The following is a 24,331-nucleotide window of genomic DNA, read 5'->3' as shown; positions in this document are numbered from 1 at the left end:
TGTACCTCTAATCCTTTCTGGTTGACAACACTGGACCAGAATGTCCCAGCATTTCTCTCTCAGTTTTTCTCATTTTATTGCACCCTCTGTGAAATTGATCTAAAACTGTCTTAATAAAATGCTTCTTAACTCCAGTCGCAACACTTCAACTTGTTACAGCACCTCTTAGCTGCGCTGTTAAAAGTTGTCATCTTCATGACAACTCCGTCACAAAGTATACTGTAGGACCAAGCTCACTCTCAGACGATGATGGCATCTTCCAACAGTAACTGAGATATCCAGCAGGGTTCAAATATTTTTGTCTTCAGCTGATGATAACAGGAACCAAAGACAAAGTGATGTAATTACTCAGCGGGTCAGGCAGCCTCTGTGGAGGGAATGGACATGCGATGTTTTTGGGTCGAGACCCTTCTTCAGACTGATTGTAGTAGGGCGGAGAGGGCTGGAAAAGAGAGGTGAGGACAGGACAATGCCCCCATACACTCCTCGTACCATGCCAACCATCCATCCATCACCCATTCACACTAGATTCACGTCATCCCGCTTTCCCACATTGTCTCCGCTATTTTTGTTAATACTAACTTAGAGTCACAGAGTGATGCAGTGTGGAATCAGGCCCTTCGGTAGGGTTGCCAACTTTCTCACTACTAAATAAGAAGCAAAAGGTCAATACACGGGACAAATTCCTGACGGCAATTCATTGACCGACTCGGCCGTGGTTGGGTGAATGGTGAGTTGGCCCGGGTGCTGGACTGCACACAAAGACCAGCCGGCGGGCCAGCTGAGGAGTTTTGGCCCGGGCCGCGCGTCTGCGTCTGCGCCTCTAAAGTTGATATCAAATCGTTTGGCCCATATCCCTCTAAACATGTCCAATTCATGTACCTGTCCAAATGTTGCTTAAACGTTCTGATAATACCTGCCTCAACTACCTCCTCCGGCTGCTCGTTCCATACACCCACCACCCTCTGTGTGAAAAGGTTAAGGGCCCGTCCCACTGTACGAGCTAATTTAAGAGTCCTCCCGAGTTTCCCCTGATTCAAACTCGGAGAATTACGGTAATGGCCGCTCGTAGGTACCCGGGGCTCTCGTGGACATTTTTCAACATGTTGAAAAATCTTCACGAGCTTACCGCGTTTCCCGAGTACCTGCCGCTAGCTTTACGAGCCGCTAAGAGACGTCCCGAGCTCCGAGGTACCCGCTACGTACATTCTACGTACTTACCACGAGTTTGATTTTTTTTTAAACTTGGGAGAGCTCTTGGGTAAAATCTTACAGTGGGACAGGCCCTTTATCACTCTGGTTTCTATTCCTCTAGTCATTGATTGCCTTACTCTGGGCAAGAAACTGAGCTATTCCTCTCATGATTTTGCACACCTCTATAAGATCACCCCTCCTCGCCAAGGAATAGAGCCCCAGCCTGCTCAACCTCTCCCTAAAGCTCAGGCCCTTGAGTCCTGGCAACATCCTCGTAAATCCTCTCTGCACCCTTTCCAGCTTGACTAATAGGGCATTTTAAACACTAAAAACACTAAAAATAAAATTGGGTGCTTTTAATACTAAAGATCTGAGAAAAGATCTTGAATTGAAATAACAGTGAAAAATAGAAAGTCTAAGATCTAATCACTCTTGGTAGTTGCTGCAGCTTAAAGAGCCTCATTCTGTGAATATTATTAATCTGTCCTTTAGTAAGCGATGACCAGCCCTCCTTAACATGCATTCCTTGACACTGCAGTGGAATAAAGTGCGTCTCTGCGTGACCCTCAGTAATCCTCTCACGCCGCGATAGGTTAAAGGTCACACCCTGGCAGAATGCCGACATACTCCACGTACAAAGCCTTGATGAAATTAATAAAGAGCAAGAACTGCTGCATTCCGTTGATCGCAGGTGGCAGCTTCGCCGCAGATTCAGTGGGTGATTCGATTTTTTCTTTCCTTACAGTCATAGAGTCATAGACCGTGGAAACAGGCCCTTCGGCCCGACTTGCCCACACCGACCAACGTGTCCCAACTACACTAGTCCCATCTGCCTGCATTTGGCCCGTATCCCTCTAAACCTGTTCTATCCAAGTACAATAGACAATAGACAATAGGTGCAGGAGTAGGCCATTCAGCCCTTCGAGCCAGCACCGCCATTCTTTATAATCATGGCTGATCATCCATAATCAGTACCCCGTTCCTGCCTTCTCCCCATAACCCTTGGCTCCGCTATCTTTAAGAGCTCTCTCTATTAGCCCTGTCCCACTCATTTCAAGTGCTCTCCCGAGTTTAAAAAAAATCAAACTCGTGGTAAGCACGGAGAATGAACATAGCGGGTACGTCGGAGCTCGGGGACGTCTCTGAGCGCTAACGGCAGGTACTTGGGAAGACTCGCTAACGGCAGGTAAGCGCGGGAAGACTCGTGAAGATTTTTCAACATGATGAAAAATGTGACATAGAACAAGGCGGTGTGTTGGCCGCGTGGACGCGGTGGGTGGATGGGCTAAAAAAAGATTACCCAAGGTCTAGAGAGTGTTATCTCCAGAGATGCTGCCTGACCAAACTGAGTTACTCCAGTTTCTCCAGAGATTCCGTCGGACCCGCTGAGTTAATCCAGATTTGCATATCTTTCATTTGTTCTGAAGCTCTCTATATCACTGTCAATATCTCTCAACCCAATATTTCCCGACCCGAAACGTCACGTATTCCTTTTCTCCAGAGATGCTGCCTGACCCGCTGAGTTACCCCAGCTTTTTGTGTCTATTATCTGCCCCCATATTGTCCGTCTCGTGTGAGCCGAGGGAATGTTCATTCTGTCAATGCCGAGACGATGTACACCGTACACAAGCTGCTGAACCCACGATCAACACCCCTCCAGTTCTGTTCCTTCTCGCTCCCACGATGTGTCGCAGCTGGTGAGAAACTCAGTCTCTGCTGAGTGGCCACCTGCCACCTCAGTCACACCCGTGTTGATCAACCAAACACCTTGCCAGCTGGTGCCATCTCTGCCCTGCGCAGAAGCGGCAGAAGAGCGTGCCATTCTAAATGTCATGAAGGCACAAGGACCTGCAGATGCTGGTGTACCAAAGGGAAAAGCACAAAGTGCTGGAGTAACTCAGCAGTCGGGCAACTCCTCTGGAGAATATGGGTAGGTGATGATTTGGGATGGGTCCCTGCTTCGGTCCGCAGTTTGAACGTCACTTATGCACGACCCGTGTTCTCCAGAGATGCTGGTTTCAGGTCGAGACCCTTCTTCAGACTGATGTCAGGGGAGTGGGCGGGACAGAGATAAAATGTAGTCAGAGACAGTAAGACTGGTGGGAGAACTGGGAAGGGGGAGGGGATGGAGAGAGAGGGAAAGCAGGGGCTACTTGAAGCTAGAGAAGTCAATGTTCATACCGCTGGGGTGTAAGCTACCCAAGCGAAATATGAGGTGAATACAAAAGTGTGTATAGTGAGTATATGCATATATACACACATAGGTGTTTCTACATATACATATACTTATATGTACACACACACACAAAGTATAATAGTGCAAAGACAAAAACAATTCCCCCAAGTCTAATAGCCCTGTCCCACGGTACGAGTTCATTCCAAGACCATTAAAAAAAATCAAATTTGTGGCAAGCACGGAGAATGAACGTAGCGGGTACGTCGGAGCTCGGGGACGTCTCTTAGCGGCTCGTGTCGCTAACGGCAGGTACTCAGGAAGACTCGCTAACAGCAGGTAAGCAAGGGAAGACTCGTGAAGATTTTTCGACATGTTGAAAAATGTCCACGAGAACCCCGAGTACCGACGAGTGGCCATTACCGTAAATCTCCGAGTTCGAATCAGGGCAAACTCGGGGAGAACTCTTGGGATGAGCTCGGACCGTGGGACAGGGGCTTAAGTGGTTTGAAGCTATTTGGAGGTTGAATTGTTTACAAGAGGTGAAAAGGAGAGAAACGGGTGTTGTATACAGGGAGTGAATTTGATGGAGGGGAAGGGGAGAGGGGAAAGATGGGGGGTTTAATGAGGAGTGAGTGACTCAGGGTTGGGGATGTGTGTGTGAAGGTGAGGAAGTTGGGCTTATAGGACTTGATATGACAATCCCTAATATAATTGGCACCTTCTTACAATCTTGAGTGGGGGGTCGGGGTAAAGACTTCATTGGGGTCATCAGGTGGGCACCCTCCTTCCTTGGTGTTTCGTTGATAGGCCAGAGGGCTCAACAGCAACACCTGGTGTCCCAGGTGTGCTCCCCTCCGTGTTACCCCTCTTGCTGGCCATCTTGCAGCCCAGTTGGAGTCCCTTCCTGTTCAGCCACGGCCAGTTGCTGCTTCACTCGGCAGCCTCTGACAGCGACATGACGGCTTGCCGCAAGGCCTGTCCTCAAACTCCCATTCCCTTCAGGAGTCTGGTTGTTGACATGGCTACAAATCCTCTACAAGCACCTGGGTACACGAGCCGTGTTGTTCTGCCTCGGCTGCTAAGTCTCAATACTTAAGACATTTGCGTTCATGCGCCTCCCAAGATCCAGTTAACTCCACGATGTACAAAGGACAACATTTGTGTGCATCGGGGTGGGGGTGGGGCAGGGTTAGTGCTGATGCCTCAAGAGCCGACCACGGGTGCTATCTGCACGGAGTTTGCACGTTCTCCCCGTGACAGCGTGGGTTTTCTCCGGGTGCTCCGGTTTCCTTCCCACATTCCAAAGACTTACAGGTGTGTAGGCTAATCGGCTCCGGTCAAAATTGTAAATTGTCCCTAGGGTGTTGGTGGGATGGTGCTAGTGATCTCTGGTCGGAGGGGACTGGGTGGGGACGAAGGGCCTGCTTGCGCGCTGTGCCTCTAAACCCAGGTTCGATCCCGACCTCGGCCGCTCCCTTTACGGAGTTGGCGTGTTCTCCCCATGGCCACGTGGTTTATCCCCCCCTGTGTTAGTCCGCATCCCAAAGCCACATTGCGAGGCTGAATGCCGGCATTCAGGTGCCCCTTATTGTACGAGGGGATAAAGAAAGGGAACTGATGCACTTGTAATAAGTCGCAAGATCTCTTTGTCGCGATGCGAGTACACGTGACCATTAAGCATGCTTGACTCTCTCTTGCAGAAATAAGGAGGAGGAAAATGGGACTCTTGGAATTGCTCTACCAGGAGATAGCACGAACACGATGGGCCGAATGGCTGCCTTGTGCGCTATATTAGGAAATCAACGTTGGGATATTTGTGCTTGCTAAGAGAAGTGTCACAATCCCACGACTGCTGTCAATATTCAGCGTTCCCCAAGGTAATCATGGCAGGTGGCTAATGGATGTACAACTCAGGTTTCTGTGAAATACACAGGCTATAAATCTCCCTGACAATCCAAAGTTTGATTTAACAAGGTCTACATGAGTAAAACGCAAAGTGCTGGAGCAACGCAGCAGATCAGGCAACTGCAGATGCTGGTTTAAACCAAAGATAGACACAGAATGCTGAAGTAACTCAGCGGGACAGGCAGCATCTCTGGAGAGAAGAAGCAGATGAAATGTGTAGGAAGGAACTGCCGATGCTGGTTTAAACCGTAGACAGACAAAATGTGCAGAAGGGTCTCGACCCGAAACGTTACTTCTCTCCAGAGATATTGCATGTCCCATTGAGTTATTCCAGCATTTAAGAAGGAACTGCAGATGCTGGAAAATCGAAGGTAGACAAAAGTGCTGGAGAAACACAGCGGGTGCAGCAGTATCTATGGAGCGAAAGAAATAGGCAACATTTCGGGCCAAAACCCCACTTCAGTCAGCATTTAATCCAGCATTTTGTGTCTATCTTTTTTAATTTAATTTAGTTTAGAGATGCAGCGTGGAAACAGGCCCTTCGGCCCACCGAGTCCGCACCGAACAACAATCCCCGCACACTAAGGACAATTTACAATTTTACCAAGCCAATTTGTGTATAAACTTGTTCGTCTTTGGAGCGTAGGAGGGAACCGGTGCTCCAGGTGACAACCCACACAGGACGCAGGGAGAAACATACAGACTCCGTACAGACAGCACCCACAGTCAGGATCGAACCCACGTCTCTGGCGCTGTGAAGCAGCAACTCTAGCGCTGCACCACCGTGCATGTGGAGGGAATCGACAAGTTTCGGGTCGGGACCCTTCTTCAGACTGAATGAAGACTTCGAGTCTAACTGAGTTCCCAATGGCGTTCGAAGCAATATTTACGATCTGGTCCACAAACTAATTTTGCATAAATTCGGGTAACTTTCTCACTGCATAAAGCGATCTCCTAACATGAATATTTCAAAACATAAGTGATTTTAAATTGGGGAAAAAAACATTTAATTTTTTTTTCTCAGCTCCAGCTGCGCAAGTGGTTTAATCTTTATTTAATTTTCTGCATAATGTCTTAAGTGTGCATTCACAATTCATTCCTGCTTTGAACATTACACGATACTAACCTCAACTAACAACTCCTATGGACTATCTTTGGTTGCACGAAGGTCTTTGGGATTTCTGCATTGTACTGCAGTTATTAAATTATTGATTTTTTTTTGTTATAATATATTATACGTTTAGTTTAGTTTAGAGATACAGCGTGGGAACAGGCCCTTTCGGCCCATCGAGTCTGCACCTACCAGCGATCTCCATACACTAGGACTATCCTAGACACTAGGGATATTTTACATTTTTACCAAAGCCAATTAGTCTACAAACCTGGAGTGTGGGAGGAAACCAGAGCACCCAGAGAAAACCCACGCAGGTCACGGGGTGAATGTACAAACTCCATACAGACAGTGCCCGTAGTCAGGATCGAACCTGGGTCTCTGACACTGTGAAGCAGCAACTCTACCAGCTGCGCCCTGTGCCGTCATATATGCTGACCACAGACCACTGAAATTGTTACTTGCAGCAGCATAACAGGCCTGTAAACACAATACACAGAGGTAACACCTGGTGGCACAGTGGTACAGCGGTAAAATTGCTGCAAAAACATACGTGGGTTTTCACCGGGTGCTCCGGTTTCCTTCCAAAGACGTGCAGGCTTGTATGTTGATTTACTTCAGTAAAATTGTACATTGTCCCTTGTGTGTAGGATAGCGCTAGTGTACGGGGGGATCGCCAGTGGGCTGGAACTCGGTAGGCCGAAAGGCCTTTACCCGCGCCTGTCCAAGCAACTCCCACAGAATGCAGTGAGGTACACACAGTTAACCTCATACACAATTCACAGAACCACAAGCAAGCTTTCAATAGTGAATGGTTAAATAATATGTTATATACGGGCTAACAAACCAGATGTTAAAAGTGGAATAATGAAGCCTTGGGAATTATTCCAACGCCATTAAACACTACAACCTCAAAATTGGGAACATGATTTTTGACTTTGTACTTGTATTTGTATTTATTAGCCTGTTTTTTTATATACACTGAATTTCGTTATTCCATTTCAGGATATATGACAATAAAACAGCTGAGCTTATTGTCACATGGACTGAGTTAGAGTGAAAAGCTTTTGTTGCGTGCTACCCAGTCGGCAGAAAGACAGTATGTGATTACAATCGAACCGTTTACAATGTACAGATACATGATAATGGAATAACGTTTAGTACAAGGTAAACCCAGCAAAGTCCGATCAAGGATAGTCCAAGGGTCACCAATCAGGTAGATAGTAGCTCCCGCCTGCTCTCTGGTTGAGGTAGGATGGTTCAGTTGCCTGATAACAGCTGGGAAGAAACTGGCCCTGAATCTGGAGGTGTGCGTTTTCACACTTCTATACCTTTTTCATGACTCTTCAAGGCAGCAATCTAGTCAGGAAATTCAGATCACACCGCTAAAGCGGGGGAAGGTAAATTCAAGAGGTGCGTCTCGCTTGCAGGCAAGTAGTGTGGCACGGTGGAGCAGCGGTAGAGTTCCTGCCTTACAGCTCCAGAGACCTGGGTTTGATCCTGACTACGGGTGCTGTCTGCATGGAGTTTATACATTCTCCCTGTGAACGCTTCACCACTATAACTAAAGGGCCTGTCCCACTTTCATGCCCTAATTCACGACCTTTTTTACTCGTGGCCATTTTTCATCGGGCTAGAAAAGCGCCCCGACCTACTTGATGCCACGAGTATCTACGACTGGCATCACAACCTACCTACGACCTACCTATGACCTCCTACGACCTTGTGACGACCATGCTGTGAGTATGAGTCAAGGGCAAACTCGGCAGAGGCCGCGAATTAGGTCGTGAAGGTGGGACAGGGCCTTTAGCATGACATAATTACATACTCTAGTGGGCTGGCAGATTGCAACCTTCACGTGGTCCACCCTGTTTCGACGAATGCAATCAACCTGGCGTGCACAACCAAATATGATCAAATAGAACAAGTTGTCCCGCAACTTTAGGCTGTGCACACCATAACGCAAGAACAAGACATACTCTAGTAGCTTGGTCTCACGAGAAACGTTTGCTGTGCGAATCCAGTCTAAAATGACGTTGGATCGTCTTGCCTCCATCATCATCACTGTGAACGCGCTGCCAGGGGTGGTGATGGAGGCAGATACCATAGTGGAGTTTAAGAGGGCCTTAGATGGCCACTTGGATCTGCAGGGAATGGAGGGATAAGGATCACGTGCAGAAGGATAGGATTAGTTCAAGTAGGTATGTACGGCACAGACATTGTGGGCTGAAGGGCCTGGGTCTCTAAAGTCTGAACCAGGCAGTGGAAAGATAATATTTAATTATTATTGAGCCATAATGTATTAATGTGGCAACTTAATGCCAAGATAAATTAATTTCATCTGCTTGAACATGATTTATATCCCTCCATCCCCCGCAAATCCACGCCCCTGTCTAAAAGCCTCTTAAACACCACTATCGTATCTGCCTCCATCACCACCCATGGCAGCGAGTTCCACGCACACCCACCACCCGCGGTATAAAAAAAACTCGCTCTACACATCACCTTTAAATTTGACCCCTTTCATCTTCATGCTATGACCTCTAGTTTAGTTTAGTTCAGAGATACCATGCGGAAACAGGCCCTTCGGCCCATTGAGTCCGCACCGACCAGCGATCCCCGCACACTAACAATATCCCACACACACTAGGGACAATTTTACATTTACACCAAGTCAAGTAACCTATGTACCTGCACGTCTTTGGAGTGTGGGAGGAAACACAAGATCTCGGAGAAAACCCACGTGGTCACGGGGGAAAAACGTACGATCTCCGTACAGACAAGCACCCGTTATCAGGATCGAACCCGCGTCTCTGGCACTGTAAAGGGCCTGTCCCACGTGGCGATTTTTTTGGCGACTGTCGGCGTCATTGACTGATGTATCAGGGTCGCCGAAAGGTTTTGAACATCGCAAAGTCCAGCGGCGACAATAAAAACGTTGCGGCACTTGAGGAAACACCGCGCGTCCATACACCATCACGCCGCGTCACGCCCCGTCTCTGCCGCGGCTTTCTCAGCGGCCTGATACGTCAGTCAATGATGCCGGCAGTCGCCGAAAAAATCGGCAAGTGGGACAGGCCCTTAAGGCAGCAACTCTACCGCTGCACCACCGTGCTGCCCTAATGGTCTTTGACAATTCCACCCTTTAGGAAAAGGTACGACTGGCTGCCCTGTCTATACCCCAGAGTTATATATACTTCTATAACCTTTCCCCTTAATGTCCGACAATCCAGAGAACACAATCCTAACCTGACCCAAACTCATTTTACAACTAAAGGGCCTGCCCATGAGCATGCGATTGCATGCGGCAAGCACGACTAAACCGGAAGAGATGGCTGCGCTGGGGCCACGCGGAGGTCGAGTGATCCCGTACAAGTTGACGTGAAGTTCGAGCGAAGTTCGCGGGAAGTTCGCGCTAGGCGTAAGCCATCAAGACGCTGCGTACGGCGTCGAGACGGTGCGTACGGCCTCAATGTGGCTGCGGGACGGCAGGCCGGTGCCGCGCGGAATTTTTGGACAGGGTCAGTTTTTCGGAGCCCCGCGTAATGTCGGGACCAGCTCCGCACAACTCCTTACGGCTCCGGCGATCAAAGTGGGACCGGCCCCGCGAGGCCGTACGGCTCAAGCGACCACGTTAGGTCGCGCTTGCCGCATGCAGTCGCATGCTCATGGGACAGGCCCTTAATACTCTTGCATCCAGGCAACATTCTGTTAAACCTCTTCTGCACCCTCTCCAAAGCCTCCACTTCCTTCCTGCAATGGAGCAACCGCAAATTGCATGCAATACTCCAAATGCGGCTTAACCACAGTCTTATAACTAATACCCAGTGTGGATATTAGACAATATGGGTAATGTGGAGAAGGCAGCAGACTGGGGTTGTGAGGGAAAGATAGATCAGCCATGACTGGATGGCAGTGCAGGCCTAATTCTGCTCCGAGACCCTATAAAGCTGCATCATGACTTCCTGACTCTTTTACTCAATGCTTGGTGCCTGATCTGATAAACTTCAAGTAAACAAACAGCTGCAAAGAATGTGGGATTCGGGTTTGTAATGAGGACTCATTGGCAGACCCGGGGTGCAGAATTTTCTGGCTTAACTGATAACAAAGACAATGCCCGTCTTCTGGTCCCTCGAGGCAAAATCTAGTAAATGGCTCCCATTGAAAACTCTGTTACTGTGTCTTTCAACCCAGATACGAGATGAGTGAGTGATGAGATAGTCAATAACGGTGTCATAAATTGTGAGCCGAACACCTTTGAATTTCCACATTCCCAGATGACATTGTTTATCTTAATCCAAGAGGTGCCTTCATTATGTTATTGTATCCAATCTGATTCCTTAAGTCCCATGGTGGTGTAGCGGGCAGTTTTGCTGCCTCACAGCGCCAGAGACCCGGGTTCGATCCTGACGGCGGGTGCTGCCTGTACGGAGTTTGCACGTTCTCCCTGTGACCTGCGTGGGTTTTCTCTGGGTGCTCTGGTTTCCTCCCCACACTCCAAAGATTGCAGGTTTGTAGGTTAATTAGCTTCTGTGAGTCGCCCCTAGTACTTACAGAGTCATACAAACGTGGGAACAGGCCCTTTGGCCCAACTTACCCACGGCGAACAACTGGATGAGCTAGATGCAGGAAAAATGTTCCCAATGTTGGGTGAGTCCAGAACCAAGGGACACAGTCTTAGAATAAAGGGGAAGCCATTTAAGACTGAGATGAGAAAAAAAAATTTCACCCAGAGAGTTGTGAATTTGTGGAATTCCCTGCCACAGAGGGCAGTGGAGGCCAAATCACTGGATGGATTTAAGAGAGAGTTATATGGAGCTCTAGGGGCTAGTGGAATCAAGGGATATGGGGAGAAGGCAGGCACGGGTTATTGATTGAGGACGATCAGCCATGATCACAATGAATGGCGGTGCTGGCTTGAAGTGCCGAATGGCCTCCTCCTGCACCTATTTTCTATGTTTCTATGTTTCTATGTTTCTATGCCCCACACCTACACTAGTCCTACCTGTCTGCATTTGGCCCATATCGCTCTAAACGTATCCTATCCATGTACCTGTCTAAATGCTTCTTAAATATAGCACCTGCCTCAACTACCACTTCCGGCAGCTCTTACCATACACCCACCACTCTTTGTGTAAAAAAGTTCATATTAACTTCAGAGTAAAGCTTTTCCCCTTAACCTTAAACCTATGATTCCCCTACTTCTGTGCATTTACCTGATCTATTCCTCTCACGATTTTGTACACTATAAGATCACCCCTCATCCTCCAAACAATAAAGTCTCCCGGTGTGTAGGGTAGAACTGGTGATTGTGGTCGGCAGGGACATGGCGGGCCGAAGGGCCTGTTTCCACGCAGTGCCTCTAGACTAAACTAAAGTAAATAATCAAACGATATTCCTGCTTCAAACTCCAACCTGAATGGAGAAACCTGGCTGCCTCTCGCCGAGACATCAGGTCAGTGGCAGAAAGTAAACATTTATAAATAATTTGGGGCCAGATTTCTTGCCTTGGATTTGGATGAAAGAGTAAAATTTAAGCTCTCCCTGGAGACAGCCGATCTTGAGCTTTTCCTCCCTGCCAATGTTACCTCAAGGCAATCACGGATTAATAAATATATTGATTAAAACTGTTTACTAAGCTTTTTATTTGCAGCGACACAAAAGACTACAGATGGTGGAGACTGCCGGGTGATCTCAGCGGGTCGGGCAGCATCCATGGAGGCACTGAGTTGGTTGGTTCATCGGTTATAGAGGCAGAATTTGTCCAATCAAGTCTACTCCGCCACTCAAGCATGGCTGATCTATCTTTCTCTCTCAACCCCATTGTCCTGCCTTCTCCCCATAACCCCTGACACCCACTGATTAGCTTGGTGCAGTTGCTGCCCTACAGCGGCAGAGACCCGGGTTCGATCCTGACCACAAGCGCTGTCTGTACAGAGTTTGTACGTTCTCCCCGTCACCAGCGTGGTATCTCCGGTTTCCTCGGTATCGTTGTAAATTGTCCCTCGGTTAGTGTGCGGGGATCGCTGGTCGGCACGGACTCTGTGGGCCAAAGGGCCTGTTTCCGCGCTGTGTCTCTAAACTAATCAAGAATCTGTCAATCTCCACCTTAAAAATCCATTGACTTGGTCTCCACAGCCATCTGTGGCAATGAATTCCACAGATTCACCTCCCTCTGACTAAAGAAATTCTTCCTCATCACCTTTCTAAAGGTACATCCTTTCATTCTGAGGCTGTGGCCTCTGGTCCTAGACTCTCCCACTAGTGGAAATATCTTTACATCCACTCTATTCCGGCCTCTCACTATTTGGTAAGTTTCTATGAGGTTCCTCCCTCCCCATACCCCCCCCCCCCCTCCCCGCTTTGATGTTTCGGGTCGAAACTCTGCATCAGGTCTTGAAGCATCCAGACCTAAAACATTAATCATCGATTTGCCTCCGCAGATGCTGCCTGATCCACTGAGATCTTCCAGCGTTTTTTTTGTTGTTGCTGCAATAGATGCACTATTTTTTTTCACATATCAGCAAAATTGATCATTGTGGCTATACCCATCATGCCTGATGCAGAAGCCTGGTTTTATATTGGAGGTCGAAATTACATTTTATTGGTCTCTTTAAATTTGGCACCAAATGTTTGTCTGGTCAGCTTTTTTTCTTTCGGAGATTCAATATACAGGATTAGGAAAAGCAACGAAAAAAACCCATCTGAAGATCCACACATTATAACATAGAACAATAAAGTACAGGAGCTGGCCCTTCGGCCCACAGTGTTTGTGCCAACCACAATTTCAAGTTAAAGTAATCCCATCTGCCTGCACTTGATCCACATCCCTCCATTTCCCCGCATATCCATGTGCATTTAAGTCTCTTAAACCAGCATCTGCAGTTCCTTCCTCCACTGTGGCTCCACCCGTAACGTCACCCATTCCTTCTCTCCAGAGATGCTGCCTGTCCCGCTGAGTTACTCCAGCATTTTGTGTCTATCTGGTCTTTGACATTTCCACCCTCGAAGAAAGGTTCTGACTGTCTACCCTGTCTAAGCCCCTCATTGCCTGCACCTGCCTATTCTCTCGGAAGCGGTAGATTTTCCAAGTTATCAGGCATCTATCAACAACTAGAGAGCGATCCTGTGCTACTATCTACCTCATTGGAGAACCTCAGACTATCTTTAATCAGAGGTAGACAAAAATGCTGGAGAAACTCAGCGGGTGCAGCAGCATCTATGGAGCGAAGGAAATAGGCAACGTTTCGGGCCAAAAACCTTCTTCAGACTTTAATCAGACTTTATCTTACACTAAACGTTATTCCTTTCATCATGTTTCTATACATCGTGGACGGCTCGATTGTAATCATGTTTTTTTTTTAGTTTAGTTTAGAGATGCAGGGAGGAAACAGGCCCTTTGGCCCACCTAGTCCATGCCGACCAGCGGTCCGGTCCCTATGCACAAACACTATCCTTTCACACTAAGGACAATTTACACTTTTTACCGAAGCCAATTCACCTACAAACCTGCACGTGTTTGGAGTGTGGGAGGAAACTGGAGCACCCACGGAAAACCCACGCGGTCACGGGGAGAACGTACAAACTCCCCACAGGCAAAATCCGTGGTCAGGATGGAACCCGGATATCAGGTGCTGCAAGGCAGCAACTCTACCGCTGTGCCACCCAATGATATTGTCTTTCCGCTGACTGGTTAGCATGCAACAAATGCTTTTCACTGTACCTCGGTACACGTGGCAATAAACTAAACTAAATTAGCTCTTCTGAATAACCAATTGAGCAGAGCCTTTAAGCTGAACACATTTAATGTACGGTAGACAAACATGCTGGAGAAACTCAGCGGGTGCGGCAGCATCTATGGAACGAAGGAAATAGGCAACGTTTCGAGCCAAAACCCTTCTTCAGACTAATGTAGGGTATGGGGGGGGGGGGGAGAAGAAAGGAAAAAGGAAGAGGAGGAGCCAGAGGGCTGAGGGAGAGCTGAGAAGGGGAGGAGACAGCAAGGGCTACCGGAAATTGGAGAAGTCAATGTTTAAGCCGCTAGGGTGCAGACTGCCCAAGCGGAATATGAGGTGCTGCTCCTCCAATTTCCGGTGGTACTCACTCTGGCCATGGAGGAGGCCCAGGACAGAAAGGTCGGATTCGGAATGGGAGGGAGAGTTGAAGTGCTGAGCCACAGGGAGATCGGGTTGGTTAATGCGGACCGAGCGGAGGTGTTCGGCGAAACGATCGCCAAGCCTACGCTTGGTCTCACCGATGTAGATCAGCTGACATCTAGAGCAGCGGATGCAATAGATGAGGTTGGAGGAGGTGCAGGTGAGCTGTTCTTCCTGGAGCTCGTGCCTATAACCTTGTACACTGCCCAGCAGCTTGAAGCATCCATCCTCAACGGACTGCTCAGTAATAGAGAATGGAGACGGGCAGGACCGCCAACAAGACTACTGGCACTAGTGGCACAGCTCCAGAACACACATACTATTGCAAATCAATACACCTTTCTCTCCTCCTGGCTAGTTATAGACCAGCCCAAGAATTCCTGATGGACATTTGAAAGGATAAAGCAGACCTACCGTAAAAGGAGACGAGATGGATAAGAAAGGTCGAGAGGGATAATGAGTTGTGGAGCCACACAGCTGGGAAACAGGCCCTTTGGCCCAGCTCATACATGCTGTCCAAGATCCCCCCCATCTAAGCTAGTTCCATTTACCCGCGTTGATATCCCTTATCTCCCCTAAACTTGATCCCTAATAGAGGCCCATATCCTTCTAAACCTTTCCTGTCCAGGTGTCTTTTAAATACTGCCTCCAACTACCTCCTCTGGCAGCTCGTTCCATATACCCACTGCCCTCCAAATCATGTACAAAATCATTCGACGAATAGATCAGGTAAACACTCAAGGGCCTGTCCCACTTGGGCGACATTTGCGCGTAATTCACGCAACATAATTTACGCGTCACGAAGCACGACGCGCGCATGGTGCGTGGTGACGTAAGCAGTGAGGCACGGTCACGCGCGGTGCCCCAGGATTATGGGATGTACAAAATCTTTGCGGCCATCTGCGTGATGCGCAAATGACGCCCAAGTGTGACAGGCCCTTCACTCATTAACCCAGAGTGGGGGAATCGAGGACCAGAGGACATGCAGTGCCCACCGTAATGTTTGGGACAAAGACCCATCATTTATTTATTTGCCTCTCTACTCCCCAATTTGAGATTTGTAATAGAAAAAAAAATCACCTGGGGTTAAAATGCACATTGTCAGATTTTATTAAAGGCCATTTTTATACATTTTGGTTTCACCATGTAGAAATTACAGCTGTGTTAACACATAGTCCCCCCATTTCTGATCTGTTGGACAGGTATTTGGGGATTTTTCTTTATTATATTATAGAGAAAATTCTTCTGTGATATGGGGCAAATGAGGGGGGGGAAGGAACTCGCTTAGATGGGGCATCTTGATCAGCATGGCCGTGTTGGACCGAAGGGCCTGTTTCTGGACTGTATAACTATATGCTTTCCCACTGCGTCATCATGAAGCAGATCTAAAGCTACAGAGAGAGCAGTCGGATTTGTCATCGGTTTTTTTTTTAAATAACCTTTTTTCCTCACATCTCAAACCTTACGAGTCAATTATTAGGACAGTCGTTGTCAAAACTCTTGCAAAGATGAGGTATTCCAAATTAGAAATTGGTTAACACTCACAATTAAGCAGTAGACTGATCACTGTCACGAGTCCTAATGGTGAGATCATTTCTAATATCACCTTTATTCAGAAATCAGCTTCCAAATTAAGAAACTTTTCTGAGGTTGCAAACTATTTCTTGACAGCATTATGTAAAATCACATAACAGTTGTGTGTTTTCAGAATGACAGACAGCCAACCATGTCATCTCTGGGTGCCCGCTCTACCACCCACCAAATGGAGCTGTGTCAGGGCCTGGCGGCAACAGAGACAACAACCTGGCTGCTCCAACACCCGGCTTGAGATCTAACTATTCCTTTGGTTTATGTTTCATTCGCAAGAAGAAGACATAACAATTACAATAGTTTTCAAGTTGTCATCTACATCAATGGATAGAATCATCAGTTTGGCGCGGCACGATGGCGCAGCGGTAGAGTTGCTGCCTCACAGCGCCAGAGACCCGGGTTCGATTCTGATTACGGGCGCTGGCGGTATGGAGTTCCCCCTGTGATCACGTGGGATGCTCCGGTCCCCTCCCACACCACAAAGACGTGCAGGTTTGTAAGTTCATTGTCTTTGGTTAAAAAAAAAAGGAGCTAATTGTCCCTAGTGTGTAGGATAGAGCTAGTGTGCGGGGTGATCGCTGGTCGGCACTCACTTGATGGGCAGAAGGGCCTGTTTCCGCGTGGTATCTCTAATGTCTACAATCGATCCATACACAAGTACAACGAGAAGAATATCAGAATGTAGAATATAGATTTCTCCATCACTGATCCACATTGACAGACCCATCCTACTATTATTTTCAGGTGTCCTTTTAAGTGACGTGATTGCTCATTTCTTTCTGCTCCTTGTTCATTTCACCACGGGCGTTCCGGCACGGTGGCACAGCGGCAGAGTTGCTGTCTTCCAGTGCTCACAGCGCCAGAGACCCAGGTTCGATCCTGACTAGGGCTGCTGCCTGTACGGAGTTTGTACCTCATGGGTTTTCACCGGGATCTTCGGTCTCCTCCCACACTCCAAAGACCTACAAGTTTGTAGGTTAATTGGCTCGGTATGAATGTAAAATTATCCCTTGTGCGTGTCGGATAGTTTGGTTTAGAGGTACAGCACGGAAACAGGCCGTTTGGTCCATCGAGTCCGCATCAACCAGCCATACCCGCACATTAACACTATCTACATATACTAAGGACAATTTACATCTATACCAAGCCAAATAACCAACAAACCTGTATGTCTTCAGAGTGTGGGAGGAAACAGAGTTGACGTGGAAAAGCTTTTCCCACTGAGAGTAGGGAAGATTCAAACAAGGGGACATGACTTGAGAATTAAGGGACTGAAGTTTAGAGGCAACATGAGGGGGAACTTCTTTACTCAGAGAGTGGTGGCTGTGTGGAATGAGCTTCCAGTGAAGGTGGTGGAGGCAGGTTCGTTTTTATCATTTAAAAATAAATTGGATAGTTATATGGACGGGAAGGGAATGGAAGGTTATGGTCTGAGCGCAGGTATATGGGACTAGGGGAGAATATGTGTTCGGCATGGACTAGAAGGGTCGAGATGGCCTGTTTCCGTGCTGTAAATTGTTATGTGGTTATATGGTTATATGGTTAAACCGAAGATCTCGGAAAAAAACCCAAGCAGGTCACGGGGAGAATGTATAAACTCCGTACAGACGGCACCCGTGGTCAGGATTGAACCCAGGACCAGGGCTCTGGCGCTGTAAGGCAGCAACTCTACCGCTGCACCACCGTGTTAATATCCGGGGATCGCTGGTCGGTGTGGACTCGGTGGGCCAAAGGGTGCTGTATCTTAAACTCATCCACATAAAATCCCACAATCTCCACTATTTCCAGGGGTTTTTTCTCTGTTTAGTTTCTGTGCCATTTTCCAATATAATTGTTCCCGCAGCAAGGGTTTTTTATTGTCAAATGTCCCGAAACAGAGCAATGAAATTCTTACTTACAGCAGGGATACAGAATATGTAATCACAGAACTTAATGAAGTTTAAGAGCCCTATCTAGCTCTCTCTTGAAGGTATCCAGAGAACCGGCCTCCACCGCCCTCTGAGGCAGAGAATTCCACAGACTCGCCACTCTACAGTTCCTTTCTACACTTTTTCCTGACTGCCTAGCCTGAGAAAGCCTCTCATACTGCTACGTATCCAGACTCCTATCAACCTCCTATGATCCAGAGAAAACAATCCAAGTCTGCCCAACCTATAATACCCTCTAAGCCAGGCACCAATACAGAGAACACAAGCCAACGAGACCATCAGACAAACCAACCTCCCTTCCATCGACTCCATTTACACCTCCCGCTGCCTCAGCAAGGCCAGCAGCATGAGCAAGGGCGGGTCACTCCCTCTTCCCTTCTCCACTCCCCCATCGGGCAAAAGGTATAGAAGTGTGAAAACGCACACCTCCAAATTCAGGGACAGTTTCTTCCCAGCTGTTATCAGGCAACTGAACCATCCTACCAACAACTAGATAGCGGTCCTGAACTACTATCTACCTCATTGGAGATCTTCGGACTATGTTAGATCGGACTTTACTGGCTTTGTCTTGCATTAAACGTTATTCCCTTTAACACTGTAATCATGTATTGTTTTTCTGCTGACTGGATAGCAGGCAACAAAAGCCTTTCACTGTACCTCGGTAATCGTGACAATAAGCTAAACTCAAACTCAAACATAACTTTGGGATGGGAGTCTGTGATTCAAACTGAGTTCAATATTGGGGTTCAAACTGCCCATGATTTGTTTCATACAGTACGGAAACAGGCCCTTCGGCCCACCGAGTCCGTACTGACCAGCGATCCCCGCACATTAACATTATCCTACACGAGACAATTTTCACATTGATGCCAAGACAATTAACCTACAAACCTGTAAACGGTTGGAGTGTGGAAAGAAACCGACGGCAGAAAACCCAGGAGGGTCACGGGGAGAACGTACAAACTCCGTCCAGACAGCACCCGTAGTCAGGATGGAACCCGGGACTCTGGCGATGTAAGGAAGCAACTCTACCACCGCACCACACAAATCTATGATCTCTATCAGTCATTTTGAATGAGGGAGTCAAGTTCACGATATCCAATTCTGTAGAGGATACAATGCTCGGCGGGTGTAAGGACTGTGAGAAGGGTGCAGGGAGGCTTTAGGAAGATGTAAAAGTCCGAAGCGAAGGGTGAAGATCGGCATAGAGTGGATGTGGAAAGGATGTTTCCACTGGTGGGAGAGTCTAGGACCAGAGGTCATGGCCTCAGAATTAATGGGCGCTCTTTTAGAAAGGAGGTGAGGAGGGGAGTCAGAGGGTAGTTAATCTGTGGAACTCATTGCCACGGAGGGCTGTGGAGGCCAAGTCAGTGAATGTTTTTAAGGCAGAGATAGACAAATTCTTGATCAGAACGGGTGTCAAGGGTTATGGGGAGAAGGCAGGAAAATGGGATTAGGAGGCAGAGATCAGCCATGATCAGAATGGCAGAGTGGACTTGATGGGCCGAATGGCCTGATTCTGCTCCTATAACTTGTGAACTTGTGAAGATCATAGCAAATGGCATCTGATGCAGTAAAATACACGGTCATCCATCTTGATAGAGAAAGAAAGTGTTTCTAAATAGTCGGTGCTATGGGGAGGCTGGGTAACTCTCTTACATAAATCGGTGGGAGCTAACATGCAGATTCAGCAGAAAATGAGGAGCCCTAATAGTATGCTGGCCTTTATATGCTGGAAGCATTTGAATAAATGGTTAAAGATAGTACAGAGCAAATATGTACTGGCCCAGAGATAATGCACCTGGAGTACACAGGTAGAGGCGGGGAGAAGGAGAAGGGGAGAGGGGGGGGGGGGGTGGGGGGGGGGTGGAGAGGGAGGGAGGGAGGGGGAGGTGGAGAGGGAGGGAGGGAGAGGGGGGGTAGTGGTGGGGGTGGGGTTGGGGGGGGAGGGGGACGGAGGGGAGAGAGAGAGGGGGGGGAAAAGGGAAGAAAGAGGCGGGTGGAGAACATGTACATTAGGTGAAATGGAAGTGAGGAGGGGCAGCAGAGAGGTGACCGTGAGCAAAAATCCACAGAGGATGAAGGGGGGGGGGGGGGGGGGGGGGGGGGGAGGGGAGAGAGGAGGGTAGGGGGAGAGAGAGAGAAGGAGGTGGGGAGAAGAGAAGGGAGGGTGGGAGAGGAGAGAGGGGAGAGGGGGGGGGAGAGAGGAGGTGGGGGGAGAGAGGAGGAGGGGGAGAGGGGAAGAGAGGAGGGAGAGGAGGAGGAGAAGGAGGAAGAGGGGAGAAGAAGAGGAGAGGGGAAGAGGGGGGATGGGGAGGGGGAGGGGTGAGGGGGGGGATAGATGGGGGAGAGGGGGGAGGGGGGAGAGGGGGGTAGAGAGGAGAGAGGGGAGGGGGGTGAGGGGGGGTGAGGGGTAAGGGGGGATAAGGAGAGAGGGGGGGGGGGAGGAGGGAGGAGAGAGGAGAGAGGGGAGAGGAGAGAGGAGGGAGAGAGAGATGGAAGGAGACAATGAATGGAATGAGAGCGCAGTGGCCGACATAGGGTTAAGGTGCTGCAGGCAGCGACAGGTACCTTGTTCGGCTGGACCGGGGGAGGAGAGAGATCGCATTTAAGACAACGCAGGGTTTTATTTATGCACCCACACACACACACACATCTATATTTTATAAGGAAGCAATGCTCTTGCCAGTACAATAGACCCCGAACATTTGCAGCAATTAGGAAGGGGATGGAGCAGGCAGGAGGTTTGAGGGATGGAGATTTTTCTGTTGTTGTTGATTCCTTTTTACTCACCGGGATCGAAGTGGGAGCTGAAGGCAAGGCTGGGCTGACACAGTCCAGACATAAGCATCAGTGCGAGGTGCAAATACGACCACATCGCCGCTACGATATGGGGTTGTTGTTTTTTTTTTCTCTCTCTTCTTCTCCCCCTCTCAAGGAAGGAGGGAAGGGGGGAGGGAGGAAAATGGAAAGGCGGAATGCAAAAAGCCTCGGAGATTCATGGAGAGCAGAAGGATTTGAGGGGAGGAGAGAGGGAGGATAATGAGAAGACAAAATGCAAAAAGGCTGCAAGATCCATGCAGAGGAGGGAGGGGGGAAGGAGAGAGGAAAGGAGGAATATAAAAAAAGGCAGGATGCAGAGAGCCGTCAAGCTGCAGAGAGAGAGGGAGGAGAGAGGAAATAGAAAAAGGGAGACAGAATGCGAAAGAACGGGTGAAAAAGCAAGAGGGGGGAGAGAGAGGAGTCAGGGGCTGGCAGGAACCAAAGGAGTGGTCGGAGCCGACCACAGAGGGGGATCGGGGGAAGGGAGTGCGAAAATGGGAGAGGGGTTAGGGGGTACTAGGGTCGTCCGGATGGATGTGAAAAGCAGATGGCGAGGGGGTCAATGCAGAGAGAGAGAGAGCGAGCGAGGAGGTGGAAAAAAGGGAGGAGGGAGGGGAGCTGAGTGTGTCCGATGTAGCGGGCAAGGGGGGTGTGTCCGCTGTGTGGGGTGTTCCGTGCCGTTGTAGCGGCTCCATCGCTGGAAGGCGGAATGTGGGGTGCCTCGGAGAGAGGAGCGGGGAGCGGGGCTCACTGCACCAGAGGGAAGCTCCGGCTGCATCCATGCAGAGGAGGGAGGGGGGAAGGAGAGAGGAAAGGAGGACTATAAAAAAAGGCAGGATGCAGAGAGCCGCAAGCTGCAGAGAGAGAGGGAAGGAGAGAGGGAGGGAAATGAAAAGCAGAATGCGAAGGGGTGCGGTTTCATGTCCTGAGAGAAGCGAGGAGGGTCAGTGGGAGGGGGGAGGGAGTGTGTCCGATGTAGCGGGGTTAGGGGGTGTCCGCTGTGTGGGGTGTGGTCTCAGGCGGCTCCGCGCTGCAAGCAGTGGGGTGGCGGGGAGGGGAGCGGGGAGCGGGGAGCGGGGAGCGGGGAGCGGGGAGCGGGGCTCACTGCACCAGCACCAGCATCCAGCTCCAGCAGCGCGCGCGCAGCGCCATCTCCAGCACAGCCCTGGCAGCACGGGGGGCGCGCATTGTCCTGGTCTCCGGGGGCGCGCACTGCCCTGGTCTCCGGGGGCGCGCATTGTCCTGGTCTCCGGGGGCGCGCACTGTCCTGGTCTCCGGGGACGCGCATTCTCCTGGTCTCCGGGGGCGCGCACTGTCCTGGCCTCCGGGGGGCGCGCACTGTCCTGGTCTCAGGGGGCGCGCATTATCCTGATCTCAGGAGGCGCGCGTGCTCGCGGGGGGCGCGCATTGTCCTGGTCTCCGGGGGCGCGCACTGTCCTGGTCTCAGGGGCGCGCACTGTCCTGGTCTCCGGGGGGCGCGCATTATCCTGATCTCTGGGGGCGCGCGTGGACTCGCGGGGGCGCGCACTGTTCTGGTCTCCGGGGGCGCGCACTGTCCTGCTCTCCGGGGGCGCGCATTGTCCTGCTCTCCGGGGGCGCGCACTGTCCTGGTCTCCGGGGGGCGCGCACTGTCCTGCTCTCCGGGGGGCGCGCACTGTCCTGCTCTCCGGGGGCGCGCATTATTCTTGTCTCAAGGAGCGCGCCTGGTCTTGGACACGGGATAGCGCATGGACACTCGGGGACCCGCCTGGTCCTGGTCGCGGGAGCGCGCATGGACACTGGAACGCGCCTGGTCCTGGTCCTGGTCCCACGGAGCGCGCATGGACACTCGGACACGCGCTTGGTCCTGGTCGCGGGAGCGCGGCAGGTCATGGACAACCGGGAGCGCGCCTTGTCCTGCTCTCGGGGGCGCGACTGGCCCTGATGCCAGCCTCCCCCCCCGTGCACGAGGACGAGGGAATGCGCGCGCCCTCTCTCTACTCCACTCATCCTCTTCCCCTTCTCAGCCCCTCCTCCCATTTCCCTCCCCCTCCTCCTCTACACCCCTCTCTCACCTTTCCCATCTCCAGATCTCCTCTCTCCCCTCCCTCCTCCATCTACCCCCACCAACCTCTCCCCCTACCATCCTCCCTCTTCTCCCTCCCCTACCCCTGTCTCCCCACCCACCTCTCCTCTCTTCCCCTATCCCCCATTTCACTATCGCCCCTCTCCCCCACCCCTCTCTCCTAACTACCTTTCTCTCCCAGGGCTACCAGGCTTCTGACTACCAGGGCTAGTGGGTCTGATCTGTTGGGAGAGGTTGCTGGGACTCTATTCCTTGGAACACAGGAGGATGAGGGGTGATCTTATAGAGGTGTATAAGATCATGAGGAGAATAGATCAGCTGGACACACAGTCTCTTGCCCAGAGCAGGTGAATCGAGGACCAGAGGACATAGGTTTAAGGTGAAGGGGGAAATTGTTAATAGGAATCCGAGGGGTAACTTTATCACACATGGATAGGACAGGTTTGGAGGGATATGGACCAAACGCAGGGAGGTGGGACTAGTGTAGCTGGGACATGGTTGGCTGGTGTGGGCAAGTTGGGCCGAAGGGTCTATCTCCACACTGTATCACTCTAAAAGTGCTGTGGGAGGCAGTACACGTCTAGTCACTGCTGCATTGCAGGGGGAAGGTAAATCTGTGCACAGCAGGCTCCCATTAGCAACCGGGCAAAAAGAACAGAAAGTGCTTCACAAGCCATCAGCATCAGTGGGAGGAGACACTGAGTTAGCATGGAAAGGTCAGCGATGTGAATCATTACGTTTGTTTTTGTTTGGACCCCATGCGAATTTGCTTTCCGCTTTTTTAATTTTGGAATTCCATCATCCACAGAATTTCAATAAACGAGGATACATGAGGAGAGTCAAGTGTGTTTTATTGTTATGTGTCCCAGATAGAAGAATGAAATTCTTACTTGCAGCAGCACAACACAATATGTAAACATAGTACACTGTGAACAAGAGAGAAAAAAAAACTTCCGTGGGTGTATAGGCTGTACTTTTCTTCTTCTTCTTCTTCTTAAGCCTCCTTTGGTCATGGCTGACCATGGGTGTCTCCAGGGGGCTATTCCCTATATGGAGGACGCCTGTGTGTGACTTTATTTAACGTGGGGAGACTGTTGCACAGACAGCCACCACACGGTCCTTAGCAGATCTGGGTCAGGAACCAGTGGCATGGAGTCCAAGACGACCGGAGACCCTTTCCTGCTGCAGCCTTCATCCGCCTTCCCAGCCGTTGTGACGCTCCACTAAGGTCAGCCATCATCCTCCGCCTGTTTCCACCATTGAGGTCTTGGTTGGATTGGCGACTGACTGACTGACTGACTGACTGGCTGACTGCGGAGCGGTGAAAATTATGACACCGAGCAAGTCACTAATCTAAACCCGTGTTAAACACTTTACCATCAT

At 49.8% G+C, this 24,331-nt stretch overlaps 1 protein-coding gene across 2 annotated transcripts in view; it reads right to left on the bottom strand.

The window, feature by feature from the left end:
• Positions 1-21,223, bottom strand: part of aatkb (apoptosis-associated tyrosine kinase b) — a 158,508-nt gene extending 137,285 nt beyond the window's left edge. For both annotated transcript variants that reach the window (XM_055653829.1, XM_055653830.1), the window contains exon 1: positions 20,854-21,223. In XM_055653829.1, the coding sequence (XP_055509804.1) occupies positions 20,854-20,938 (85 nt within the window). In that variant the 5' untranslated portion in view covers positions 20,939-21,223. The remainder of the gene's footprint in view (positions 1-20,853) is intronic.
• Positions 21,224-24,331: the final 3,108 nt, after the last annotated feature.

Source organism: Leucoraja erinacea, chromosome 23 (assembly GCF_028641065.1).
Source record: "Leucoraja erinacea ecotype New England chromosome 23, Leri_hhj_1, whole genome shotgun sequence".
Taxonomy (NCBI): Eukaryota; Metazoa; Chordata; class Chondrichthyes; order Rajiformes; family Rajidae; genus Leucoraja; species Leucoraja erinaceus.
This window is presented reverse-complemented; position numbering and strand designations above follow the sequence as displayed.